Here is a 27,209-nt window from a genome sequence, read left to right on the forward strand (position 1 = left end):
TGTGTGCGTGTGTGTGTGTGTGTACTAGATAATTTCTCTGGCTCTTTCACCCTATATTATTCTTTAACAAATGTTGAATTTTGACACTCCCAGCTTTTTCACATAAATATAAACCAACTTCTGTGAATAATACTGAGTGCTGGAAACTGGGGAAGCATTCAGTTTTCTAAACTGTCTCTCTGGATGGGCTGTGGGCCAAGGGCCAGCCCGATTTAGAACCATGAGTGCAAGCAAGGAGCAGACCTGCTCTCACTGAAACTTCAGGCTGAAGGGAGTCTTCTAATTTAGTTCTGTATCTTCATGGCCTTCAGGGACATCTTAAGTACAGGATTCCATTCCATCTCCGATATTAAATCATATCAGATATTCTGGGTCTTGTTATATTTGTAGTCACCAGAATAAACATAAATATCCTGCTTTCTTCTCCAAGAATGCTTGGTCACTCTGTTGTCACCGTCTTCCCACAGGCAGCTGTGCTGGCAGTAGTGTCCACAGCGGCCTTGAGCCGGCTGCTTGGTCCCCACAGCTCCCTCTGGAGGAGGCAGGCTTGCCTTGGAAGCTCACCTCCTCCACTTACATACCTGTTTCTTTTCCTAAGTCATCTTCTCCTTCCCTCCTTTTTGCAGTCCCCCCTACTGTTTTTGTGCTGCTCCTTAGCTCATGCCAGTCACAAAATGCCTCATTACCCTTCCTTCTCCTGCCCCCACACAGAACTGAGGTCCAGTCCTTCAGTGTTGTTCTCAGCAAGATAACACATCTAATCCATGTATGATAGTATTCTACTTATCTCTTAATATTTTGATAGTGTCAAATATTTAACATTCAGGAATTTAAGTGGTAGGGACTTGGAGCATGAGGTAGCCAGTGGTGGAGATCATTTTGGATGGGAAAGCTTCAATTTCCCTTGCATCATACTAAGCAGGCAAAACCTAAATATTGGCCAGGGGCCATCTCTGACCTTCTTTTCATAGAAGGCTTGAGAAGGAGCCCTTGAGACATCAAGGTGGGATCTTCATTCTTCAACAGAAGCCTAATCTAAATGAGTCCAGATTATATTAGATAAGGAATGAGGTCAAAAAAGAAGATGTGTCCTTTGAAACCAGACAATCTTATAGCCGGGGGCAGGCATTTGTAGTCAGCGGAGTCACACTGCTTTAGGATTAGCCAGCACTGCTTTCTGTTTCAATAATAAAAAGTCTTGCAGAACTGTTGGCATGTGAGACAGAGGTATCCAGAAAGTCTTGGCATCTTTTCCAGCAGCATAACGGGTTTTAGGGAACAGACTTGTGAGTGCGTGGTCCATGCAGTCCACCACCAGGGACAGGTCCATGTTCACAAAGGATGTAATGCCTTTCAGTTTGTTGAGACCTTTAAAAAAAGACAAAAGTACGTTATTCTTTGGAAGAATGAGGAAAGGAGTATGTGAGGTTAGGGAACAAAGGGAAGGATGCATGTGTGGGAATTTTTAAAAATTTTCCATTATAATTGAGGCCTGTAGTGACAGGTTTCTATCTATTCCTCAGAAAAGGATGTGGCAGGGCTTTCTTTAGACCCCTGGTTCTCAAGCTTAAATGGGTAACAGAATCTCCTAGAAGGCCTATTAATCCAGATTTCTGGGTCCCAATTCCATTTTGGACTCAATAAGGGTGAAATGGGGCCCAAGAATTTGTGTTTCTAACAATTTTCTAGGTGATAATGATGGCACCAGTCCAGGGACCAAACTTGGAGAAGCACTACTTTAAAGCAGTGAGGGAATGATACTTCATAAAGTCTGTGAGGCCCTTGGGCCTGGGAAGTTAAGGGATTGATTCTGAATTTGTTTGAAGGCAGTACAATGTTTATGGGATATGTGGGTGTGCATGTGTGTTTATGCACGTGCTTACACACCCTCATATTCCATGTGCCTCTGTAATTCAGTGAATAAAGAGAGAATCATTGCAGCAAGCCCTGACTCAGGAAGCTTAACATACCGGTTCTCAGACAGATGAAGTGTTTGGATGATGAGGCAAGAGACCTCTAGTGAGGCAGGTGTCCCACTGAGGGGCCTGTGATGGCCTGGAGCACCCCTCCTCTGCTCTTCAAACATACCTGAGCTGGGTCTTCTCAAGGCACAACCTATTATTTTAAATCTTCCTTTGAACTTCAGGTCCCAGTAACCACAACTTCTCCAAAGAGCCCAACTGAGGTTCCCTAGTAAGACTTAGTGGCTATCTTAAACTGCTCCTACTCCACCCTGGAAAGTCAAGAAAGATGAGCTTAAATTTGTGGTCTACTTTGGAACTATGAGCCTTGCTGTACTCCAGGTCCTGACATGGAAAACTCTAATAACAAGAACAACCAGTTTGGAAAATTGAACTCAAAGACTTTTCCTACTTTTGAGACAGGACACCTGAACCAGGGGCCAAGTCAAAAATAATTATGAGATTGAAATTGATGATACATTTATTGGCATTTAGAAAGCATCAATGTCAATAACAAATAGAGAAAGCTCTTTTAAATGAGGGAGTTTGTTTCTGAACCTACTTAGAACCTTTAGAGTTGGTAACTAAATGAGAAACGGAGCACAATATGGCAATGGTTCTAAGCCTATAGTGACCTATCAGCCCTGGGAGGTTTGTCAAACGAGACATTCTAGTTGCTGTGTGTGTGTGTGTGTGTGTGTGTGTGTGTGCAGTGGGGAGAGGTGGCTGGGGGTGTCAGCTATTCTAAAAACCTCCTCAGATGGATCTGACTTGGCTCTCGGCTCCACCTTGAAAACTCCTGGCCTTGAACTTCACTACAGTCGGCTGTTTTACTAAGCCCACGGTTGAAGAGGCAGAATGACAGTTTGGAGGGTTAAAATGACACACATTCTGGTGAGGCCCTGCTCAGCTCAAAGCAGGAGCTAAGTGTTTGAGCAATAGCAAGTAAACTTTATAGAGCTAGGCGTTTTCAAGTGGTGGTGGAGCCCTGACACAGGAAGTCCGACCCACTCTTGCAGGCCTCGCTCTCATTGCAGCGCAGTGCCCTGTGGTGAAACCAGGCTGCCTGGGCTCCAGCGCCTCTTCCACTTCCTGGCTGTGTGACCTGGGGCAAGTTACTTCTTTGTGCCTCTTCTCTAGAAGATTAAGGTGGTATCTACTTCATAAGGCTTATTTGGGCATTTTCAATGGGAGAGTCCATGTAAAGCACTTAGAATGGTGACAAGTACATAGTAAATGTTCACTATATGTTAGTCATCATAATCTAATCTTTATCATCACTCCTCCATCCCTGACTCAGTATGACTTATGTTTCTTTCATCTCCACGCCCCTATGTATTCCTGCTCCAGAAGCTCCCACCCAAATAGTTCCTTTCTGTCCCTTACGCCTTATTCAAACCTGACCCATCCCCTAAAGGCTTCCTAACCAGCAGTGCTTTTTATCCTGTTCTGAATTCCTTGGGCAATTAAAGATAACATCATCCGGGCTGCTGGGTTATGTCTAAGAAGTAAAGGATCAATTTTCTTACATGCTCTACAGCCTGTTGTTGCACAGTCTTGGTTACTTTTTGTTGCCAACTAGATTGTAAGCTAGTTAAGGGTGAGAGTCTGAGTATTTGTATTCCGGAACAGCGAAATCCTTGAACACAACCTTGAGTGGTTGGTGTTTATCGAAAAGAGGAGGGTCGTGTAGAAGTGAAGACCATAAGCTCCAGTCCAGGCATGCCAGCAGGATTTGTATGACCTTGGAGAAGACATTATCTTTCTAAGTCTCTAGTCCTATAGTTCTTTTGAGGAGTAAGTGACATAATTCATAAGATCCTTAGTATAGAACCTGGCACTTAGTAAATGTTCTGTAAATGTTTATAAATACTTGAAGAAGCAAGAGATGGCACTGGAATTAACAGGAATCCCTGATTCATATTTAAGATCAGTGTTGGTGTATTACTATGAGAATCTTATTTTTTCATTTATGTTTGAGTCTCCTTTATGCTGCCCAGTACAATGAATCCAAAAGGACCCTGGGTCAACCCAGAAACTCACTTTTTTCAATGTAACCTTCTCCATATTGTTGTTTGATGTCTGGTGACAGATGCTTCCAAATGGCGAGTTTTTTCTCAGTGGCCTTTACTGGATCTGACAATCCTGTTTTGAACAATCCTGGTTCAATGCATGAAACATGCACACCAAAAGCTTTCATGTCCCGTCTGTGGAAAGAACCCATTGAAGATGTTTAATACAGATTTATTTGGAGAATGTTTGCTATGGGTAACTATCTTCTTATGAATCTTTCCATGGAATCACAGAATTGGGTACATTAGAAAGGAGCATCTTGTTCTACCCTCTTAGTTTATAGATGAGGAAACTGAGGTTCAGGGTGGTGAAGTGAGGTCTGGTTTACTGATAGAACAGGAATGGGATCTGTGCGACCCATCCCCAGTCCAGTGTTCCTCCTAAGCCATATTCTCATTAAATTGACAAGCATTTGGGTCAAAGGTAGGTTTCTTCTCAGTACTCAAAGTACCTGATGGTGAAATGTACTAATGACTGGTCTGGATGGACAAGTTTACCTACACTCTAGGAATGTGAGGAGATTGCAGCACAAAGGAGGCTATGCTGATGGACACAATGTGAAAATCCCTGATGTAACTAATCTGCTTAACAAATTCTCTCATTATGTCACCTCAGAAAACAAAAAGTCTCAATTACTGGGCAGTAGGGTCTTAGGGGAATGGTCCCCCTTTCTTTAAAGTAAACCAATATATTACAAACCATTGTATGAATAATCATTTCTTAAATTTAATTTATACTTCTACAAGGAATATATAAGGAAGTAATTATTCATTTTACAGAGGTTTTCACCATAAGATTTTTTAAGGAACTTTACTAGTGAATTTAAAATGTGATTTAATTTATCTTAGGTTCTTCTTTCTAGCAACATACCAATTGTTTGGTTTAAAGTGTATCTTACTAAAAATGCAAAATAGCTTGACTTTGAAAGATTTTGAAAGGTATGTTGCTTGTATTAAAATGAAAAAGGTTATTTTCCAACTTAATTGTATTTTGCTTACCCATCTTCTGATCTCCTTTGAATTTTGGAAAGTATTGCAATGCCAAGGGGGTGTTTGGGAAAACTCATCTTCTCACCCATTCATGATAATAACATACTATCTAGGGACAAATAACTTTAGGTCACTCAACTAAGTAAAATCAATATGAAACCAGTATGCTTACTGGGCAAATACAACTTTAGAAAGCCCTAGGCTTCTCCCAAGTGGACTGGTGTCCCTAAACCACCCTACATATTGAAATTATGGAGCTGCAACTGGACTGTGGTGTGTATACACAATACCATTTTCAATTCCAGTTCCATGACTTAGAAAGAAATAAACACAATTGTTTAATTTCAGGCACAGTATAGCTGTATTGTAATCCCACAAACCCTTTAGTTAAAATCTCTTTTTATAAGCTATTATTTATTGGTTTCAGGAGGGTGGGAGCAAATCCTATTGCTTTTTTTCTCTCTTTTTCCTCTCATCATGTGGCCACTTACTTGTCACACATGTGGGAAGTAGATGGCAAAATGGGGTAATTTCTGACTGAAAGGCAGTCTCAGGAAATGAGAAAGTACTGGGGGGATTCCAGAGAGGAAATAAGGAAAGCGACTCTATAACATTGTTTATGAACTGTATACGTGCATGTGTAGATTTGACTTAGAGAACAGGACATCTTCCATACCCCAGACTGGCTACTGTGTAGTATATATGTGAGACAGATTTGACTAACACAGCAAAGGCTTTGAAAACTGAGCAAGTATTGGAATCTCAAAGCATAGAATGATGGTTGCCAGTTGTGACCTGAATACAACCTTGTCAGATGTCTACCAAAACAAAAATATCAACATTCTCCACAGGATTTAAATAAGACCCATAGTCTCCTATTATTCCAAATGTTCAGCATATAATTCATGAAAAGATCTAGGAAATTCTCAGCTCACATGGGAAATGACAATGGACAGATGCCAATGCCAATGTGACACAAATGCTGGATTTATCAAACTTTTTAGTGCAGCTATTATAGAAATGCTCAAAGATATAAAGGAAAACATCTGTAAGTGAATGGAAAGTTAGAAAGCTTCAGAAAAGAAAGAAAAGGTAAAGAACCAAATGAAAATCTTACACTTGAAAAATACAATCACCAAAATAAAATATTTACTGGCTGGGCTCAATAGCAGAATGGAGATAGAGGAAAGTCAGTGAATTTGAAGATATATTATTAGAAATTATCCAATCTGAACAGCAGAAAGTAAAAGGAGAAAGTGAATAGAATCTTAGGGATCTGTGGGACAAAACCAAAATGTCTAATTGTGTTAAGGAGTCTCAGAAGAAAAAAATGTTTGAAAAATAATGGCTGAAAACTCGCCAAATTTGGCAAAAGACATAAATCTACAGATACAAGAAGCCCAGTGAATCTCAAAAATGAAAAACCTGAAGAAATCCATGCTTGGAGGCACTGAGTTAGGGCTGTTGTTTGCTTAATTGTTCTTTCTTTCAAGCTCTTAGGTTCTCTGATAGCAAACAGGAAAAAGATGTGGCCCTGGAGCAAAACCTTCACCTCTGATTAATAAACTGCTTTGAGTCTCATTTGGGATTGGAAGCATCAGAGGAAAGCTGTCTTTCTTGTTCTTGGGGTTAGGGTGAGAATGTTTAGCTCTATTATCTGAGATATATAGAGATTTGGGTCACCAGAACTTGCAAGAGAAAAATAAGCTGCATAGCTGACTCATTACTTTGTGATAATTACATTTACATTGCCAGATAATTTTCTACTGAGGGTTTAAATAAGATGGTTCTGTTGTGTCTGCAACTGACAGTACTGGAGATTTAGCCACTCAAAATGATTCCCTATTTAACAAACTGACCTGTTGAATACAAAATCACCACTACTATCATGCACTGAAGCAAAATGTAAAAAAGATTTAGACTTATGTGCAAATCTCAGTTCTACCACTTACCAACTGCATGACCTTGGACAAATTACTTAATCTCTCTTAGTTTCAGTGGTATTATCTATAACTTGGGAATAATTTCAAGATCCAACAGAGTGTCTGGTACATAATAAACATTCAATAAATGTTAGCAGCTATTTCCTATTTGGTTTACCTTAAGCTGTCATTGAAGCCTTCTACTGCATATTTGGATGGAGCATAGCCCCCTCCAGCGAAGGCAAGCCGACCACCGATGCTGGAGACATTGACAATCCTCCCTCGAGCTTTTTTAACCAAGGGAAGCATATTTAATGTCACACTGATGAGTCCAAACAGGTTCACTTCAATAGGTTCTCTGTAATCCTCTACTGTCAGCCAGTCAGTGGGAGCCAGCACACCAAGAACACCAGCATTGTTGATCAGGCCCCAGAGACCTAGAACAGAGAGAAGGGATGAAATTGTGGTAGAAAGCAGCACTTATATGGGCATCCGTGATGGAAATACAGCCATTGCTTTACACCATGGTTCCATTTTCTCCTAGTCTTATTCCTGCTCTGAAATAATTCACAGTTTTGGAAATTGATAGCATAGAGGGTGAGTGGGGGGTCTAAGCTGAAATAGTTGAAGTTCTGTTATTGGAAGCCATTGCCACAGTTACTCTATTTTGGATCCTGAATGTCAAATACTGACACTGCCTGAGATGTTTGACTTTTGAATCTCAGATATAGAGTAAATGGGTCTGTTTCTCCTGTCTCACTAGATGGCAAAGCAAGATAATATTTACAAATTGTTTTTCATAGACAAAGAGGAACATCAATCTAGTTCACATTTATGTTTGGTAAAAAATCTAATCATTTACTTGGTATATTTTATCATGGGAATCATTTAATATTGTTAAACTTGTTTGGAATTCAAGCATTAAAACTTGTCTGGAGCTTTATCAAACCATTGATTTTGAAGGTCAGAATCTCAACTATATGGTGAAAATGTAAAAAAATCATATACATTTAATTTTCTCCTTTGTAGACCCAAGTATCTTTATCCATGAGACTGTTCCAAACTTTATTAAGCCAATAAAAGTCTTCTACTTCAAGAATGCTGCCATCTGAGCAGAATTTCATGCAGCAGGAGGTCCAATAGCCCACTATTCTACCACAATTATCAAAGACACCTTTACTCATATTCTCAGGCCATTTTCTACCTTTCCATAGAAAATGTGAGAGCTCTGGAACCATTTTGTAATGAGCAGTGGGTCCCAGGTATCTAAATGGCAATTTGAGGCTTGCTCCATGATCTTCTGTAGCTTTTACCCTGAAGTTCCTTTGTTGTGTATGTGGCTATAGTAGCACATTACAGGAGAAGACCAGGAAAAGTCCAAAGCTCCATCTTATTTTTAAATTCACCAATGGAACTTGAGACTGAGGACAACTTGGGCTGTGCATCTCATGCACATGGAGAGCTTACAACTGGGACTCTTTATGGCACTATCCTAAGACTTCTCATGTCTTCTCCAGGACATAGCTGGTATTAAGGAGACACATTCCTGAAAGGTCGTTTAAAATCTGAACACACTTTGTTTAGCTTTAGTTACTTCAAAATACCCTCTCCGCTTTCCTCACTCTTACGTCACTCACTCACCTTTTTCCCCAACTTGGCTTTTCACCCACTGGGCGGTCCTCCTGACATTCTCCGGGTCAGTCACATCCAGAAGGACTGCATGAAGCCGCTCTGAGGTTCCTGCCTTTAGAGCTGCTGATCCTGATTCAGTCAGACAGGCAGCAATTACATGAAATCCTTTTTTATCAAATGTTCTGGCTGCCAAGTTTCCAAATCCTGTGTCACACCCAGTAATGAAAATGTACTTATCAGTGATGTCTGCAATCCTTAGTTGTCCTTTATAATTCCATAGAAAACCACAGAGGATTAGGATGGCTAATATCCAAAAGAACATTTTTTCCTGTATGTGACAGTAAGACTTCTTTCTTGAACAATAAAAGAAGATGGTGTCCTTAGTATTCAAAATTAGAAAGAAAAATTCAAATTAGAACAGTCAAAGCATTATAACCCAAGATTGATGAACTTGAGATATTTTAATGCATTTGAATGGATAGTTTAAGATGGCCATTTAAGTGCTAAACTACTCTTTTAAAGTAATGTAAAAACTAATGAAGTAATAGAGAAGGGAAATAGGAAAGAGAGAGAGAGAAAGAAGAGCCACAGCACAAAGGCATTGGGTCGATGTGACGTTTGTTCCAAGTGTGCATTCACCTGTGTGAGAGAGAGGCTCTCATGGGAATATCTGATCTCTTGCTATTTCAGGAAATTCCAGAGTAGAATAGACAAAATCTACTAGAAAATGTTCAGTTTTAGTTGATTTATCCAATTCTTTATTATTTTCAGACTGTTGGGGAAAGGAGTGCTTTGGTGTTGCCACTATGAAAATATTTCCAAGTTAGTTTCCATTTTTTTATTTTAAGTGGGTTAATTCAACACAACTTCAACCCATCTCTGAGACTATTACAACTCAATGCAGAGAGTATGAAAATGTGAGGCCAGCAGTGAGTTCACTGCAAGAGGGCAAGAAGATAGGAAGAGGCTGAGAGCCAAGGGCACAGAATCCCAAACCAGAGCCAAGAAGGCTGAGGTTGTATCCTCTCTGATGCCAGCAGAGTGTGACGCAAACTAATCACATGTTCAGAGGCAAAGTAAAACAAATTCATACTTTCAAACTGTGAGGCTTTGACTACTGCAGAATGACCTGGAAAACTAATTCTGTCAGGGCTTGAACTGCTTAGGGCCTAAAATCAAACAGGTGGAGGGATTCCTGAGAGCACTGTACCTCCATTTCCCCTGAGCATATGTCACATTTTTTTAATTTTAGGGAAATGTTATTATTTCATGTATACTTTCTGCCCCAATTTAGAAATATTATGATTATTTTTGGATTAAAATACATGTTAAGGAAATAATACTGTATTAATTTTATAGTCTTGAACATTTAAATGTATGCTGAAAGTTCCACTGATTGTTATGCAGGGTTTGACTACAAAATAACAGTTGTGGGTGAATCAGGAAATTGTATCACTGAAGATGAGTTTAATATTGATTTGGAAGTGTAATACCAAAACTGTTGCAGGGAGAGATCTCAGACTATTTGGGGAAAAATATTCCATTTATAATACAATGTTTGTTATTTACAAAGACAGCTAACACTATCACTTTTACTGTGGCTACCCTGGCTGGAAAGAGTGAGCCGTCTGGTAAGAGGAAGTAAACAAGAAATGGAGGGCATTTGTTTGCCTCAGGTCTGAGCATCATGGCGACCCTGGCCTCCCAACTCACAGCCATAGGATCCAATGAAAGGAACAGATTATTTCAGGTAAAAAAATAACTCAGTGTAATATATCTTCTTCACTTCTCAAGGAAATTTTGGGTTCTGCTTTTATTATTTTTTCCCCTGCCAAGAGATCTACAGCTAAAGAAAGAAAGGGTAAAAGAATTGCCAATTGATACACATAAGTCATAGGTAAGTGGTAAAAGATGGAAGGTTTGAGCAAACTAGTTGATTCTTGTGGTATAATTATGATTATTTCTAAAGCATTAAAGCTTTTAGATTATCATGGTTTAGTTATTTGGTATAGTTTCCCCAAGTCTTTCCTGGGTAGGAGTTACTGATTTGTTGCAAATCAATGTCCATGTCTTTCTCAAATATATAAATACATTAAAATTATAATTTTTTGGGGGTGCTGGTATAACTAGCTCTTGCAAAAATTCATATTTAGATATTTTAAGAAAATTTCACATTTATAAATTCAGTTAGTGTAGTGTTTTACTCAGGTCTGGTCTTGGTGAATAATTATTGAAAACTAAATGTTGAACATACTCTCTGATTGGATTCTGTACCTTTATTGTAATCCATGGGAATTACTCAAAGAAAGCAAATACTCATGTGGTTTAATGTGCCCTAGAGCAGAGCATGGAAACTGTGTTACAGCCATATTTTGCCAGGAGCAAATATGGGGAGTAACAGTAAAAGAATGACTTACATTTGTGAAGCATTCTACTCCATACCTTTACATATGGGTCTTCTTTGATCCTCTCACCTCTTAGAGAAAGTACATTATCTGCCTCATTTTATAGAAGAATTAGTATGCCAACTAATAAATGTAAAAGGAATCATGGCATTGGCATTTGGCAACTGACAGAGTAGCAATTGTTTCATGCAAGAATGACTATAGAAGCTAAACTAGTGGGTGAAATTCTGATGTGAAACAATAATGAATCTAAAAAAAAACTCCCAATAAGAATCATACTAATTAAAAAGAGAGCAATAGTAGTTTCACAGTAGAGAAATTTGATAGATACCACCTTGACCAAGTAATAAAAATGAACACCATTAGTCACGGGGCAAGCCAACATCGTGTGCCTTCTGGTGAGGCTCGCTGGGAAGGACACAGCAGTGCTCTGGTTCACAGGGGAAGCTAATCAAACACGGGGACACACGGGGACACATCTTCCATCTCTACACCATGTATGGCCTGTACTCAAAAACTTCAAAGTCATGAAAGGAAAGTAAGACTGAGGACTGTTCTAGGTTAAGGGAGACTGAAGAGCTGGGACAACCCAACTGAACATGTGGTTCTGGACCAGAAAATAATTTTTTTCTTTTGCTAGAAAGAACAGTATTAGGTCAACTAGTGAATGTTGAGTAAACTCTGGAGACCTGATAAATAATATTGCTTTAATATTAATTTCTCAATTTTTATAATTTACTATGATTATGTAGAAATATCTTGCTTTCTAGGAAACACACACTGAGGTATTTAAAGATAGTACCATGACTTCAACTTACTCTTAAACAGTTCAGGAAATAATAAGAATAAGTATATAAATAAACAAACACATTAAAACACGTATGTATATAAAGAGAATAAGTGTAAATATGATAGAATGTTGGTTAATACTGGGGCTTCTGTGTTGTACCATGTTTTCAACTTTTACAAAAGTTTGAAATTATTTCAAAATAAAAATTTAAATATTTGGCAAGGGAAAATAAAACTTTTTTTTTCCTGAGAAAAGGCTTCATTTGACTGCTTTGGGTTCCATGCACAAAATACAAACCCCAGGACTTCAGAATCCAGTGACCTTGGATGCCAAGTTTTCTGCTTTCTGCTCATTGGTCAGTTCACCTTCACAACCACTAGAGAAAAACAAAAGCTTAGACCAAACAGTCACATTCCTTCCTCCTCAGCCTCTCCGTCCGCCCTCAGCCTCTTCCATCCCTAGCCATTTTTCTCTGGTGACAAGCACACAGAAAGCTTCTTAGTCATTAAGGTGGGTTCACATTATAATGGGCTGTCCTCCTTAGGTACACATCTGGGCTGATGGTCATTTCTGGTGACCTACCTGCAGCTTGAACCCAAGGCACTGCCAAACTTGACCTGGAGTTTTGCAAAGCCTGTCCTTATCTCAAACCTTATTGTCCAAAAATACAGGTTCTTTTTCAATCCCTGAGGTTCACATTCCTCTGGATCATTGGACCAAGTCAGCCCACAAACCAGCACATACCTCTGACCTTTAATAGTATTTTAGCCAAGATGCCAGCTCTGAGCAGCAGCCCTCAGTCAGAGTCACTGGGAACGTGACCTGTACACAGAAGCCTATTGATGGTTAGTTGGTTTATTGACCACTGAGAAGTAAACGAGTAACAGCCACTAACAGGGCTGGCTCAACCGTGCTCTGCCCGCTCGGTCACCTGCACACGGCTCCTGGCCTCACAGGTCACACTCAGGACACTGACCTTTGTTGCTTGGGTTGTTTGCTAGTGTGCTCTGTCTTCCAATTAATGTCACAACAAACTGCAAGTTGGAGTACAGATCTCTTGGCTCCAGGCAAGCAGCACCTCATTCTCTAACAGTCCTGTTAGTGCCCAGTGATGTGAGCCTCTGGGTCACCAAGGCCGAGGACAGGACAAGGAAAAGCAGATCTACAGCCCCCTCACCACCGTGCACAAGACAGGTATACTTCTAAATATGCATCCTCTCTACTGGTCATGGAGATTTTTCTAAAGCCAAAATAAATGCTAGGAAAAATGTGGGAAGCAAGGGCCAAGGACAGACACACACCCCAGCAAAGCAGGGTTGGAGTCCAGGCCTCAGAATCAAGACAGTAGAGAGGTTCAGTCCCAGTTTCTTTACCATCAGAGGGCCTTTGGGTGAATTACTTATATTTTCTTAGCATTCATTTTCCTGTCTGTGAAATAGAGATAATAACTTCTACTTTGGAGAGCACCTGTTGTGATAGAGTGTCCAAAGCTGTTACTCAGGAAGAACCTTATCCTTTGGGCAGGATCAAAGGCTCTCACTTTGTGTGGGGTCCACTCTGTGCATCGCTTTTATCTCAGCACAGGTTTCTCAACCCTGGTACTTTTGCTCTTTTAGGTCAGACAGTTACTTGTTACAGGGTCTGTCCTGTGCATTGCAGGATACTTAGCATCACTACTGCCCCTGGAAACCAGCAGCCGCCTGCCCCAGTTGTGATAACCAGAATCATCTCCAGATGCCTCCTGGGGGACAAATCCCTCCCAGTTTTTTCTTTGTCACTCCCGCTCTAGAGTTTCTTTGCTTTGGGGGCCCAGAACTTTACAGCATCTAGAACTTCTTTTCTAGAAACTCAGTCATTGGTTCTTTGGTGGCACCACAGTGATGAGTTTAGTGCTCTATGCCCTCCCCAGAAAAGTTTTGTTACTTGTAAATACTACTCATGCCATGCTGTTATAAGCATTACTTGCTATGAGTTTTTTTTTTAATGACCTTTTGTCATCAGGATAGGAGGTGGTGAGCAAAGCCAGATTTATGTGTAAGGCCACTTGTGAATTTTAGAAATTGCCAAATTAACACACAGTATTTGTGAGGCTTAAATTCTGGCTGAGACTTTTAAGTTTGGGCCTCTATAAACTCCTCTGGGAAAGGTGTACCTTTCAGGTGGGTGGCCAGTTGACTCTCTAAAATTCAGAATATGCTCATAGAAAATCCATGGTACTTGAGATTCCCAGTTGACCAAATCAGGTACGAGTGATAGTTTATGATTTATTGAGCACTTACCATATTCTAGGCCCACTGCTAAGATCTTATAAATATTTATCTTATTTAAATCTTACAATAAAATTGTCTCCATTTTATAGATGATATAACAATTCAGAAACATAGGTTAATGGTCTCAAGATACAATTGTAGTGCTGTTTTGGTGACTGATACCCAGGACACTTTGATTCCACTACTCATGCTTTAATGCTCTGCTCCACTGCCCCCAGAGCCCCCCTGGGCTCTGGGAGTCTGGGCTATGTGTGCTCTTCTCTAGACTACCAGTACTTGTGTGATATTTGGCAGTAAGTAAATAAATATTGGGGAAGGAAAGATGGAAGAGGAGAAGGGAGTTTCCCTTCTAACCCCAGAGTTCTGGTGATAACCTGGTTTGTCTTGGAGTCCTCTGAATCATCATCATCATATAATATTCACATTTCCAATTTAGATATTAAATTTTTTGAAAAGTATTCAAATAATGTTTATCTCATTTAATTGCTTAAATATTTCTGTGAGCTAAGTAGGGGGTGTCATAATAAAGTCATTTGCCAGAGAGTGGATAGAATTAAAATTTTGATCTCTGAACTCCTAGCTCTGTAAAAAGAGAAGAGAAAACCAAAGAGAGAGATTACCACACTATCAGTCAATAGGAGGAATGAAATACTCTATCTGAATTCTCTACCATGTCACAGAGATTAAAAAGGAACCAAGAAAGGAGAACCACTTTTCTCTTTCATTTGCTATGCAACGTGCTTAGAAGTAACCACCTGTCTGCAGCTGTAGGAAAATATTGCAGCTCAATTGCTGTCCTGCTCACTTCTGCTTCTCTTAACTTTCTCTTCCTGGGTTTCTGTCCTAGTAAAAACATATTTTAAAAGATACTTTCATTTTACTTCTCTTACGCATCTTCTTCTGCCTTTTAAAAGTAAATGACTCAATTTAAATAAAAAAGAACTAAAAATGATGCACTAATGTCATTGTGAGCTATGATTTTTATAAGAAATACAGTTATTTCTAGATATTTCGTCCCAAATGACTTGTTTTTATTTCCACATAACTCCCTGAAGGGCCTCATCTTAGAAAGTAATACTAACTGGTTAATCACACAGCTTGATAGGAGTTTGTAGAATCTTTATTTACTTTCAGTTTGTTGCAGTTGTGGCCCACGCTGAATCCACAACTAAGTTATTTAACAAAATCATCAAATAGAGAGCATTTAGCAAGAGCTTTTTAGAATATTCTTTTTGAGGTTCTCTTGCACAAGTTTTCTATTGACAGCAGTCTGGACATGTATGTCCCTTGTACACTTAAATTCTGTAAACCTGTTTAACTTACACCAAATTCCTTTTTATTTTGATCTTTACTAAAGTAAGAAATTCTGTGTTGTTTTCTTTTTGTAACTCAGGTGGCCTTGCACAGCTTTTGGCTGTACTTTTCTTTAAGAAAAATGAACAATTTGTGCTTAATGACACACTAATTCCTTTGACAAATGAATTATGTTTCTGTGAAAACAATGCTCCAGGTTGGGTATCCAGAACTCTCAAAAAAATTTTTTTAATGGAGCCAAGGGATCAGAAATATGTTTGCATTAAGCAACAAATGTTAAGAGGTCTGATTACAATATTGCTAACAATGATGGTGGTGCTGCTGCTGATATAATTGAGATGGTATTCATCATCATTCATCAGCACGGGAATGTAAGCCCCTCACTCAGTGGGATGAAGAAGATCCTCCACCATCTACATTTCCCTGGGGTTGTGCTTCCTCCAGGAGGGAGGTGACTCCAGGTACCCAGCATGCACTGTGTGTAGTGGGCCCATGAGGGTGGAAAATGCCGGCTTCTTCTGCAGACTCAGTCCCCTAGCAGAGGGGTGCCCGCCTGCTCATAATGTAGGGAAGAACCGATGGATTTACATTGAGCTATTTTAGTCCTAAGGACAAAAGTATCTCTGATTTTCTTTTGCTTTCACTCAAAATTTTAGTTACAATTCACCGTAACACTGGTAGTTATTAATTAATTATTCTTCGTCACTCCTAGGTTTATTACTTTGACAGTATGCTTCCTGACAGTATTGGCATGTTAAAGCCATGGTTACTTTATTTATGGTCACTAGAATAAAAACTGCTAGCTGCAAAAGATTATATATTGTATATTATTATAGCTTATAGTTACAAGTCTTCAAAGAAAACTTAGAATACAGACAGAAAGTGTGTCCAGACATTTAGCATAATTTCTTTCAGCCACAGTTATGTTTGAACAGAAGGAAAGGTCTGAGTTTTTAAAGAGCATCCATTAAGAAAGTGACATTGGTTTGAGAAGATTTTAAGACAATCTGCTCATTTCCTCATTTGAAATGTATGAGATAATTTGTTTCTTGTATTTAAATATTGAGATTTGTTCTAAAAATTGGACACACTCTTCAAATCTCAAAAAATACTATACAAAGATGATATAACATTTGAATTTCATTTTATGCAGCATCTAGCCAAGGCTATTCTTAGAACACCTAACATATGCCAAGAGCTACTAAGATAAAGTACAATCTTACCTTAAGCTAATAGTGTAAGGAGACATTTCAGGACTATTTGTACAACCCTAAATTTATATTTAATTTAAATTTGTATTTTATTTAAACTTCTTCCCCAATCACTAAAAATGTACTACTGAGGGAGCTCACCACACCATAATTTGAACCGTGAAGGTTTTAACAAGGGCTGTGGGGGTTACATGGCAGCCAAGCCCCAAAACCACCGTTTTCCCTTTCCTAGTGTATGTTGGGAGTCAAAATGAAAACAGACTTTGGACCCAAGGTCCAAGTTCTTTCAGGTACAAGACCAACCACTGCATCATAAAATGGAGGGTAAATACCTGAAACAGGTTTACTGGTGTCATTCTAGGATCCAGGAATCAAGTATGCGCTGTGAGGAATTTCCCTGCTTCCTTCCTACCTAGAGAAATTTTTCTCACTCAGTTTAGTGTGCGTGTGTGCATCCGCCTCAGCTGACATCTGATAACAGTTAGACAAAAGGCCAGACCTGCAGGCAGTTAGTTAGTAACAAATCTGTTGTTCCAGTAAGAAACTCAGCTAAGATTCCTACTCTTTTTGGATCCCCGTGGCCCTCTAGTTTCCAACTACTTACAAGATTTACAGGTAATGAATCTTATGAATCTTTCACAGGTCAAGTAGGTGCAGAGAGAATAAGTAGATGTAAATTTAGCAACTCAAGGGTGCTAAAGAGCATTCAAAGAGGGACCCGGGGAAGTTAAAGGCAGGGTCCCAGTGACACTGAGCTCATTCTACCGTGAGATGCACCCAGTGCCCAACACAGCCTTCTAATGTATTATGATTCATTTTTTAATAGCGACAGTTGAATAGCACAAAAACAATTTGATTAATTCTGTGAGAGGGAGGAAAACCAAAGACAGTTTGAAGAGGGACGTGAGAAATTTAGGAATAAACAACCAAACTTAACCATCCATTACCTTGTTAAAGATGACCTGGGTTGCAGAAGCCGTTGTGAGCTGCCCGCTGGGCTGGGAAAGGGAGGGTTGTGCTGCCGGGCCTCACTGGTCCTCTGGAGGTGGCAGTGCCTCAGCTTCCGTCGAGCTGAGAGCCTACATGTGTGAGGAGTCCTTAACTTCCCTCCTCACCGTGAGTCACACTTGTGACACTGGGTAATAATTAAATCTTTCTTCAATGAATGAAGGAAGTCAAGAGGCTGTGGGTCACATGTTTCCAAAGGAATCTGCAGATAAAATTTAGCAACTTTTAGAGGAACTTAAAAATAATCAGTAACGCTCCTTTAACTGTGAGTACAATCTTTTGGACCAAATTCAGCAGCTGAAATAATGTAACATGGAAGCATTTTGCCAGGTATAGTGTTTAAATAATTTAATTTTTGAATTATGATTATTGTTCATGATCTCTTATTTTAGTTTTTCTTTCTTTCTTCCTGATAAGATGTCATTGCTGATTTAGTACTCCTTCCATCCTGATGATCCTTTTTACCACTTCTTCTCTCCTTAACAGTGGTGAGCTAGAAGCTGAAAATGATTTACTGAAATGAGATTTGGGACTTATTTATGAGTCTTAATTTGTGTTTTAAGGTATGACAAGGATATCTTACTGAAGGGTTCTCTGAAACTAAGATCACTGAGAATAGAAAAGCATGCCTCTCCCTTCCAGAGCTGATCTGTTTTAGGATTAATCACAATTGACTGGGTATATCCTGGGACTACAATGGAAAGTATTGAGGCTGCAGGTGACAAGAGGGAAAAGATGGTGTTATTATACACCACTCCCTGCCCAGCACTTCCTCTTAGGCACACAGGCAGATACAAACTCCACTGATTATGTAGTCTATTTCCTTATATGCTGATTGATTGCTATTCATTACAGATTTCCCAACACTTCAGTTCCTTCTTTGAAATTGCAGTTTAATAGTGGTTTAGCTGGGGTGAGTGGATGAATGAACACATCTGTCTAGGTAGAGTCTAGACACTGCTATCACTGTAAGTTAAATGGGGATATTTTTTCTCTAAAAGAACAAAAAAACCCAGACTGACATTTACTCGGGTAGAGATTTAGGGTGCCAAAAATGTGCCACATATATTTCTTTCTCTTTGATATCCCAAGTCAAAGTAAGGCTTAAATAGAAAAACTTTTAGAGAAACATTACATTGATTTAATCCACATGAAGAAAGGCATAAGTGATTAGTATCAGGCTCCACCTATGAGCAAGTTGTTGAGACTGAGAGGTGGAGAGAGCCTGAGGCCCCTGGGTGGACATGGCATAGAGAAGAGTAGAGCAAAGAAAAGGCTGTAACATTAGTAAGTTTTGCTGATTCAATGATCTCTCCTAGTGCAGCTCTATTTAAAAAAACCTTCCCATATAGACTTAAAATAAAATCAAATATTTTGACTCTTTCGCATATTGAGAACTAGAATTCTTGCTATGTGTACAGATCCCTCAATTCCAGTGGACCCAGTTTGAGAGTTCAGTTTCACTAGCACTGGCACCTGGGTTGGAACACTTACCACTCATCAAATGGTGTTTGGTTAACGGGATCATTTGTTAGGAGCACCTGATCTGGACGGTAACCATATCCACTTTCAAATTCACACCGTAAGCGCTAAACTTTCTTTCATTTGGTTCATTAATAAGGGAACCTATGAACGTGCTGCTTTGTTCAGAACTCTCCCTATGTTAGACTTCTAGTCATCAAAGGTGATGTAAAAAAATCTCAATTGCCGTTCTATTTTTTTCCCTAGTTCCTTTTTTTTTGGTATCATTAATCTACAATTACATGAGGAACATTTTGTTTACTAGACTCACCCCTTCACCAAGTCCCCCCCACATACCCCATTAGTCACTGTCCAGCAGTGTAGTAAGATGCTGTAGAATCACTACTTGTTTTCTCTGTGTTGACCAGCTTTCCCCATGCCGTCCCCCACATTATACGTGCTAATCATAAGGCCCCCTTTCTTCTTCCCTCCCATTATCCCTCCCTACCCACCCATCCTTCCCAGTCCCTTTCCCTTTGGTAACTGTTAGTCCATTCTTGGGTTCTGTGAGTGTGCTGATGCTTTGTTCCTTCAGTTTTTGCTTTGTTCTTATACTCCACAGATGAGTGACATCATTTGATACTTGTCTTTCTCTGCCTGGCTTATTTCACTGAGCATAATACCCTCTAGTTCCATCCATGTTGTTGCAAATGGTAGGATTTGTTTTCTTCTTATGGCTGAATAATATTCCATTGTGTATATGTACCACATCTTCTTTATCCATTCATCTACTGATGGACACTTTGGTTGCTTCCATTTCTAGACTATTGTAAGTAGAGCTGTGATAAACATAGGGGTGCATATGTCTTTTTCAAACTGGGATGCTGCACTCTTAGGGTAAATTCCTAGGAGTGGAATTCCTGGGTCAAATGGTATTTTCATTTTTAGTTTTTTGAGGAACCTCCATACTGCTTTCCACAAAGGTTGAACCAATTTACATTCCCACCAGCAGTGTAGGGGGGTTCCCCTTTCTCCACATCCTCACCAACATTTGTTGTTGTTTGTCTTTTGAATGTTGGCCATCCTAACTGGTGTGAGGTGATATCTCATTGTGGTTTTAATTTGCATTTCTCTGATGACTAGCAATGTGGAGCATCTTTTCATGTGTCTTTTGGCCATCTGAATTTCTTCTTTGGAGAACTGTCTGTTCAGCTCCTCTGTCCATTTTCTAATTGGATTGTTTGCTTTTTGTTTGTTAAAGTGCATGAGCTCTTTATATACTTTGGATGTCAAGCCTTTATTGGATCTGTCATTTATGAATATATTCTCCCATACTGAAGGATGCCTTCTTGTTCTATTGATGGTGTCCTTTGCTGTACAGAAGATTTTCAGCTTGATATAGTCCCACTTGTTCATTTTTGCTTTTGTTTCCCTTGTCCGGGGAGATATGTTCATGAAGAATTCACTCATGTTTATATCCAAGAGATTTTTGCCTATGTTTTTTCATAGAGTTTTATGGTTTCATGGCTTACATTCAGGTCTTTGATCCATTTTGAGTTTACTTTTGTGTATGGGGTTAGACAATGATCCAGTTTCATTCTTTTACATGTAGCTTTCCAGTTTTGCTAACACCAGCTGTTTAAGAGGCTGTCATTTCCCCATTGTATATCCATGGCTCTTTTATCATATATTAATTGACCATATATGCTTGGTTTTATATCTACACTCTCTATTCCACTGTTCTATAGGTCTGTTCTTGTGCCAGTAACAAATTGTCTTGATTACTGTGGCTTTGTAGTAGAGCTTGAAGTTGGGGAGTGAGATCCCTCCCACTTTATTCTTCCCTCTCAGGATTGCTTTGTCTATTCGGTGTATTTGGTGATTCCATATGAATTTTAGAACTATTTGTTCCAGTTTGTTGAAGAATGCTGTTGGTAATTTGATAGGGATTGCATTGAATCTGTATATTGCTTTAGGCAGGATGGCCATTTTGACAATATTAATTCTTCCTAGCCAGGAGCATGGGATGAGTTTCCATTTGTTAGTGTCCCCTTTAATTTCTCTTAAGAGTGTCTTGTAGTTTTCAGGGTATAGGTCTTTCACTTCCTTGGTTAGGTTTATTCCTAGGTATTTTATTCTTTTTGATGCAATTGTGAATGGAATTGTTTTCCTGTTTTCTCTTTCTATTAGTTCATTGTTAGTGTATAGGAAAACCTCAGATTTCTGTGTACTAATTTTGTATCCTGCAACGTTGCTGTATTCTGATATCAGTTCTAGTAGTTTTGGAGTGGGGTCTTTAGGGTTTTTTATGTACAATATGTCATCTGCAAAGAATGACAGTTTGACTTCTTCTTTACCAATCTGAATTCCTTGTATTTCTTTGTTTTGTCTGATTGCTGTGGCTAGGACCCCCAGTACTATGCTGAATAACAGTGGGGAGAGTGGGCATCCCTGTCTTGTTCCCAATCTCAGAGGAAACGCTTTCAGCTTCTCACTGTTCAGTATGATGTTGGCTGAGGGTTTTTCATATATGGCCTTTATTATGTTGAGGTACTTGCCCTCTATACCCATTTTGCTGAGAGTTTTTTTCATGAATGGATGTTGAATTTTGTCAAATGCTTTTTCAGCATCTATGGAGATGATCATGTGATTTTTGTCCTTCTTTTTGTTTATGTGGTGGATGATGTTGATGGATTTTCGAATGTTGTACCATCCTTGAAACCCACTTGATCATGGTGTATAATCCTCTTGATGTATTTTTGAATTTGGTTTGCTAATATTTTGTTGAGTATTTTTGGATCTTTGTTCATCAGGGATATTGGTCTGTAATTTTCTTTTTTGATGGGGTCTTTGCCTGGTTTTGGTATTAGGGTGACTTCATAGAATGAGTATGGAAGTATTCCCTCTTCTTCTATTTTTTGGAAAACTTTAAGGAGAATAGGTTTTATGTCTTCTCTGTATGTCTAATAAAACTCCACAGTAAATCCATCTGGCCCGGGAGTTCTGCTCTTGGGTAGTTTTTTTATTACCGCTTCAATTTCTTTACTCATAATTGGTTTGTTTAACTTTTGTGTTTATTCCTTGGTCAGTCTTGGAAGGTTGTATTTTTCTAGGAAGTTGTCCATTTCTTCTAGGTTTTCCAACTTGTTAGCATATAGTTTTTTGTAGTATTCTCTGATAATTTTTGTATTTCTGTGGAGTCCATTGTGATTTTTCCATTCTCATTTCTGATTCTGTTGATGTATGTAGATTCTCTTTTTCTTTTTATAAGTCTGGCTAGGGGCTTATCTATTTTGTTTATTTTCTCAAAGAACCAGCTCTTGGTTTCATTGATTTTTTTCTATTTTTTAAATTTTTCTCAATTTTATTTATTTCTTCTCTTATCTTTATTATGTCCCTCCTTCTTCTGACTTTAGGCCTCATTTGTTCTTCTTTTTCCAATTTCGATAATTGTTTCTTTAGACTATTCATTTGGGCTTGTTCTTCCTTCTTTAAATATGCCTGGATTGCTATGTACTTTCCTCTTAAAACGCTTTTGCTGCATCCCACAGAAGTTGGGGCTTTGTGTTGTTGTTGTCATTTGTTTCCATATATTGCTTGATTTCTATTTTGATTTTGTCATTGATCCATTGATGATTTAGGAGCATGTTGTTAAGCCTCCATGTGTTTGTGAGCCTTTTGCTTTCTTTGTACAATTTATTTATAGTTTTATACATTTGTGATCTGAGAAGTTAGTTGGTAGAATTTCAGTCTTTTTGAATTTACTGAGGCTCTTTTTGTGGCCTAGTATGTGGTCTATTCTGGAGAATGTTCCATGTGCACTTGAGAAGAATGTGTACCCTGTTGCTTTTGGATGTAGAGTTCTATAGATGTTTATTAGGTCCATCTGTTCTAGTGTGTCATTCAGTGCCTCTGTGTCCTTACTTGTTTTCTGTCTGGTGGACCTATCCTTTGCAGTGAATGGCATGTTGAAGTCTCCTAAAATGAATGCATTGCATTCTATTTCCTCCTTTAGTTTTGTCAGTATTTTTTTCACATATGTTGGTGCTCCTGTGTTGGGTGCATATATATTTATAATGGTTATATCCTCTTGTTGGATTGACCCCTTTATCATTATATAATGTCCTTCTTTATCTCTGTGACTTTCTTTGTTTTGAAGTCTATTTTGTCTGATACTAGTTCTGTAACACCTGCTCTTTTCTCCTTATTATTTGCATGAAATATCTTTTTCCATCCCTTGACTTTTAGTCTGTGCATGTCTTTGGGTTTGAGGTGAGTCTCTTGTAAGCAGCATATAGATGGGTCTTGCTTTTTTATCCATTCTATTACTCTGTGTCTTTTGATTGGTGCATTCAGTCCATTTACATTTAGGGTGATTATTGAGAGATATGTACTTATTGCCATTGCAGGCTTTAGGTTTGTGGTTACCAAAGGTTCAAAGTTAGTTTCTTTACTATCTTACTGTTTAACTTAACTCACTTATTGAGCTATTATAAACACAGTCTGATGAATCTTTATTTCTCTCCCTTCTTATTCCTCCTTCTCCATTCTTTGTATGGTAGGTGTTTTATTTTGTGCTCTTTTGTGTTTCTTTTGACTGCTTTTGTGGGTAGTTGATTTTATTTTTTGCCTTTGGTTAGTATTTGATTGTTCTGCTTTCTTTGCTGTGATTTTATTTTCTCTGGTGACATCTGTTTAGCCTTAGGTGTTCTTCCACCTAGAGCAGTCCCTGTAAAATACCCTGTAGAGGTGGTTTGTGGGAGGCAAATTCCCTCACCTTTGCTTGTCTGGGAATTGTTTAATCCCTCCTTCATATTTAAATGATAATCATTCTGGATTCAGTATTCTTGGTTCAAGGCCCTTCTGTTTCATTGCATTAAATATATCATGCCATTCTCTTCTGGTCTGTAAGGTTTCTGTTGAGAAGTCTGATGATAGCCTGATGGGTTTTCCTTTGTAGGTAACCTTTTTTCTCTCTCTGGCTGCCTTTAATACTTTGTCCTTGTCTTTGATCTTTGCCATTTTAATTATTATGTTTCTTGGTGTTGCCCTCCTTGGATCCCTTGTCATGGGAGTTCTGTGTAACTCTGTGGTCTGAGAGGCCATTTCTTCCCCTAGTTTGGGGAAGTTTTCAGCAATTATTTCTTCAAAGGCACTTGGTATCCCTTTTTCTCTCTCTTTTTCTTCTGGTACCCCTATAATGTGGATATTGTTCTGTTTGGACTGGTCACACAGTTCTCTTAATATTGTTTCATTCCTGGAGATCTTTTTATCTCTCTCTGCGTCAGCTTCTCTGTGTTCCTGTTTTCCGATTTCTATTCCATTAATGGCCTCTTGCATCTTGTCTATTCTGCTTTAAAGTCCTTCCAGAGATGTTTTATTTCTGTATTCTCCCTCCTTAGCTCTTGCATATTTCTCTGCAAGTCCATCAGCACGGTTATAACTTTTATTTTGAATTCTTTTTCTGGAAGATTGGTTAAATCTATCTCCCCAGTTTCCCTCTCAAGGGAGGATGTCTGGGTTATTCTTGTCTGTATCAAATTCTTCTGCCTTTTCATGACAATAGAGGCAGTCGTGGGCAGTTGGTGTGTGTGTGTGTGTGTGTGTGTGTGTGTGTGTCAGCTGGGAGAACCAAGTCCCTTTCCACTTGTTCCTGGCCTTCCTCTCCTGGGAGAATGGCGACCCCTAGTGGCTTGTGCTGGGCCGTTGCGTGCAGACAGGGTCTCTGATTCTAGCCCAGGCCCCTGTGCAGTAAGCTCCATGCAGTTGCTGTGGGTGTGGCTGGCCTCAGGCTGCTGCTCTGCTATGGCGGGGCCATGCTGGAGGGGGAACAGTGGGGAGGCTGTTTATCTCTGTGAGGGACCTCAGAGCTGCACTGCCGTGCAGGGGATTAGGATACCCAGAGTTCCCCGGGATTCCCAGCTGCTGGGCTGAGTGTCCCGGGATGCTTCCATCCAGCTGTGGGGTCCCTGTCCCTTTAAGACTTTCAAAAAGCACTCGCTTTTCTTTGTCCCAGAGGCGCCAGCTGCAGGGACCCACTCACAGGTTTTACTGTTCCATTGCCCTTGTATCCAGCACCCCACGCACTGTGTCTTCGCCCTGGTGCAGATGGCTAGGGCTGGGTATTTAGCAGTCCTGGGCTCCCTCTCCCTCCCTGCTCTGACTCCTCTCCTCCCACTGGGAGCTGGGGTGAGGGGCGCTCGGGTTCCGTCGGGCAGTGACTTGTACCTTACCCCCTTCGTGAGGCACTCTGTTCTCGCAGGTGTAGATGTAACCTTGCTGTTGTCCTGTATCTTCTGGGATCTCTTTTAGGAATAGTTGTATTTGTTGATTTTCAAAAATATATATGTTTTTGGGAGGAGATTTTCGCTGTCCTACTCACACTGCCATCTTGGCTCCTCGAAAAATCTCTAGCCAGTTTTTAAAACAGAAGATCGCACTGTGGATTTTATTCAAATGTAAACTTCAGTGTTGATAATTGGACTATAATTGTCCAGGTTCAGGCTAGATACTGCCACAGACAAAACACTACATGTATGACTCTCCTTTTTCTTCTAAATATCTATGTCCCCCATATTTCCCTGCAATTACTGCCCAGTGGTGCCTCTCCAATCTTTTCTAGACATTGTAGCACAAGAAGAATGTCCAAACTCAAGGCTAGCTTAGTTGACATGCCTCAGGCTTCTTGTAGCTCTATGGACTAGGGGAGGTCTAAGCACAGAATAATTTGGAACTCTACTACTTGGATTGGAAAGGTTTCCATGATCTAATTGTTGTGAAGCAAACAAAGAATCTCTGTGTGACTTGTACGAAGATATTTCAATGAACATGGAGAAAATATGGAGGGATAAGCACTAGTTGTGAATATGGGTCACTTGCAGATAAGTGGTATAGGTGAAACAAGATAGAATCAGGCAAGAGAAAAAGAAAAAGATATTTTTAAAAGACTACACTGAAAATGATAGGATCCAACAATGACAGCTGAAAATATCCTGCTGCCCCCGACAACTCTCAGAAAAAAAACATCCAAAGCAAAAAAACTTTAATCTAATAGAGACTTTACATCTAGTTACCAATTCACAGGAAATGCAGAGAACAGAGGAGACAAATTAAACTATACCATGGGAACCTAATCAGCAAATCAATGTGGGAGATTCTAAGGACAAACTTGATTTATTCAATAAAAATAAATCACATGCAAAAAAACACAGAGGACATGTATTGATTAAAAGCAACTTAAAAGATATAACAACCGATTGCAATATACAGACCTTATTTGGATCCTGACTGAAAGGAGCATACTTTAAAACAATAATCCACTTATGATGATTTTTATTAAACAACTGGGAATTTAAACAATGGATAGTTGATTATATTAAGTAATTGTTAATTTTTCAGATATGAGGGTGGTATTATGGTTGTCAAAAAAAGAGTCCTTATCATTTAGGTTAATACTGAAATATTAATGGATGAAGTACTATGATGTCTGGGAATTGTTTCAAAATACTACAGAAGTGGGAAGAGTGGGTGAGGGTGTGGCTGGGCCAGAATTAGCCATGGTTTTATGGTTGGGGTGGTGATGGGTACTGGAGAATTAGGATACTAACCTATCTACTTTTATGTATGTTTGAAATATTCTATTATAAAGAGTTTAAAACATGATATAACCACACTCATATATATCATAATTTTTATCAATGTGGGTGTATTTTAAAAGAAATTAAGTAAACTGAAAAGAAAAACTGGTATTATATAACATGAGAGATATATATGATGTATTTCATATATATACATAAAATCAACATTCTGAATTAAAGTTCAAAACTGGATTAAAACTTTGTAGAGGAGGAGGACATACTGAAATTTCCTTTTGTTCTTATAATGTGTGCCTAGGATGACTATCTTGTTAAGAACAGACTGCTTACCTAATGGAAGGTATAGTTTTGCTGTTGTGTTTTTTCATTTCTAAATATGCTTTCCAATTTTCTCTGTTCCTTTGGTATATTGATTTTTAAAAAGATATCTCATTGCTATTTGATAAAATGCATCAAATGCTTTCCCTGTGGTTATGGAATTGCTCCCTTATTTGCAAGGCAACAGCATCCAAATGTCCATTCAAGTGTTTTGGATATTGATCAATGAAACCAATCAGACATCAAGTATTTCTTGTACA

At 39.1% G+C, this 27,209-nt stretch overlaps 2 protein-coding genes across 6 annotated transcripts in view; one reads left to right on the forward strand and one right to left on the reverse strand.

Moving 5' to 3' along the window:
• Nucleotides 1–27,209, forward strand: part of ABCB11 (ATP binding cassette subfamily B member 11) — a 206,389-nt gene that overhangs the window by 34,501 nt on the left and 144,679 nt on the right. Inside the window, exon 1 of one of the 3 annotated variants that reach the window (XM_057503941.1) lies at nt 12,163–12,966. The exons of the other annotated variants lie outside the window; for them this stretch is intronic. The gene's annotated coding sequence lies outside the window, so the exon portion shown is untranslated. Of the gene's footprint in view, nt 1–12,162; nt 12,967–27,209 lie in introns of those variants that run through there. 3 annotated transcript variants of the gene reach the window in all.
• On the reverse strand, nt 733–17,719 carry DHRS9 (dehydrogenase/reductase 9). 3 transcript variants are annotated; one of them, XM_036888010.2, is made up of 6 exons: nt 17,515–17,718; nt 12,070–12,148; nt 8,587–8,956; nt 7,124–7,382; nt 4,005–4,168; nt 733–1,368 (listed from the first exon to the last, which is right to left on the reverse strand). In XM_036888010.2, exons 3-6 carry the CDS (start codon nt 8,897–8,899, stop codon nt 1,145–1,147), a joined length of 960 nt encoding a protein of 319 aa, XP_036743905.2. In that variant the 5' UTR covers nt 8,900–8,956; nt 12,070–12,148; nt 17,515–17,718; the 3' UTR covers nt 733–1,144. The 3 variants fall into 3 exon arrangements, with proteins under 3 accessions (XP_036743905.2, XP_057359933.1, XP_036743904.2); XM_057503950.1 differs by lacking the exon at nt 12,070–12,148 and having other exon boundaries at nt 8,587–8,930; nt 17,515–17,719; XM_036888009.2 differs by lacking the exon at nt 12,070–12,148 and having other exon boundaries at nt 17,515–17,716.

The sequence above is a fragment of the Manis pentadactyla genome, chromosome 6, assembly GCF_030020395.1.
Source record: "Manis pentadactyla isolate mManPen7 chromosome 6, mManPen7.hap1, whole genome shotgun sequence".
In the NCBI taxonomy this organism is placed as follows: Eukaryota; Metazoa; Chordata; class Mammalia; order Pholidota; family Manidae; genus Manis; species Manis pentadactyla.